The 1716-nt window shown below is 44.8% G+C and overlaps 1 protein-coding gene across 1 annotated transcript; it reads right to left on the reverse strand.

Annotated features, from left to right (window-relative positions):
• Positions 1–998: 998 nt before the first annotated feature.
• Positions 999–1475, reverse strand: LOC129741294 (uncharacterized). Its single transcript, XM_055733019.1, has one exon. The coding sequence runs from the start codon at positions 1473–1475 to the stop codon at positions 999–1001; it is 477 nt and encodes a 158-aa protein (XP_055588994.1).
• Positions 1476–1716: the final 241 nt, after the last annotated feature.

A 1716-nucleotide genomic window follows, 5' to 3' on the forward strand; every position in this document is an offset into this window, starting at 1 on the left:
TAATATTAATCTACATATGTTTTCACATATCGTGAATTTATTGATTTCGCCTTCGCCCCGGAAAACTACTCGCTCGCTCTGGCTGAGTGTGTCCTCCAGGACCTTACGCTGTTGGCTGAATCAAAACGGCACCAAGTGATACCTATGGAGGTACACGGGCAGCAGAGTTTCGCCGGGGTTTCGGTTTCTGCTTCTCCGTAGTCGATTTCGGTGTGGCAGATTGAGGTGCGAGAGATACAGAGAGAGAGTTCTGCAACAGCATCCAATATCATGCACCCACAAGTGGCACCGTTGCAGCAACTCCAGGGCCGAATTTTAGGATGGAAAATTTGTGCGAAGAAATAAGCACAAAACTTACGGAAAAAATTATTAAATTCAGCGTTTCAACCCATTTATAATTTCACATTGTTTGCATTTGCATTTTTCGAAGAAATTTATAGAATATTTAGTTAAACAATAGTCATTCACTTAAAAATGCTTTTTAGCATACTTAACCACTTGTATGATGCGACAAAAATTTAGACCGGTTTTAAAATCATGGCAAAATCAATAAAAAGACAAGAATATTCGCTGATGAATACGCTGAACAAGCTTCTTGAGTTAGTACTTGGTCGTGTAACCTTTGTTACGCATCCCTTCACGCACCCGGTTTGGCATGGATTCCACCAGCTTCTGGCATGTGGTGACAAGGATGGCGTACCAACAAGCTTGGTACACCGACCTTTTCACGATCTTCCATAGATTTTCTACAGGATTAAGATCCGGTGACTGCGCTGGCCACTTCATGACGTCGATTTTGTTATCCTGGAACCACTTTTTTATGGTCTTGGAATGGATCATGGATCGGTACTTCTACGGAGCGTAGAAGTACTGATCCATGATCTTATCCACCTAATACAGGGGGCCATCTCCATACCAGGAGAAGCACCCCCACACGATAATATTCCCTCTTCCATGCATGAATGTCTTCTTGGTATACTGTGGCATGTAAGCGCAGCCTATTGGGCGATGAACCCAAGTTTTTCCGTCCGAGCCGATGAGGTTACCTTCGTTTCATCCGACCGCAGTATATTTCGCCACTGCTTCTCCTTCTCCGGACCGATCACATCGAAATGGTTTAGTGCGAACATCATCCTCGCCTTCAGATGTTTTGGCGTCAACATCGGGAACTTCCGGAAGCTTTTACCACCTAGCCCTCGCTCCACCAGCCGCCTCTGAACTGTCAAGGAACTCACGGCCAAGTTCAGTTCGACCCGGATCTTTTTCAAGGCCTTGAAGGGATCCTTCTTGGAGGCCCGCATTATGACACAATCATCTTTCGCGGTCGTTTTCCTTGGGTGTCCAGTCGATTCGGATTTTTTGCGGTCGTTGAGGGCATTAAACACGATTGTTTTAGTTCGTCCCAAGTACTGTGCGATTTTGCGTTGGCTGCTGCCTGCCTTGGCCATTTCCGTGCAATAAGGGGCACGACCCATTTTTCGTTGACTGCAACAAGAATTCGAGAATTAAAACCTTACATACTTCTTGTTTACATGGAAAATACTTACTAGGATCCAAAAAACACAAAATGCCACCGAGAAACAATCAATTTTCTTCAAAATCGGTCAAAGCAACACTTGGTAGCCGAATCAAGGAAATGGTCCTGTAATTTGTCACATCGGTTTTCAACTTTTGACAGCTATCAGTGCGGCCATGATGGGGCAGTTGGCCATAATG

This window comes from Uranotaenia lowii, chromosome 2, assembly GCF_029784155.1.
Source record: "Uranotaenia lowii strain MFRU-FL chromosome 2, ASM2978415v1, whole genome shotgun sequence".
Taxonomy (NCBI): domain Eukaryota; kingdom Metazoa; phylum Arthropoda; class Insecta; order Diptera; family Culicidae; genus Uranotaenia; species Uranotaenia lowii.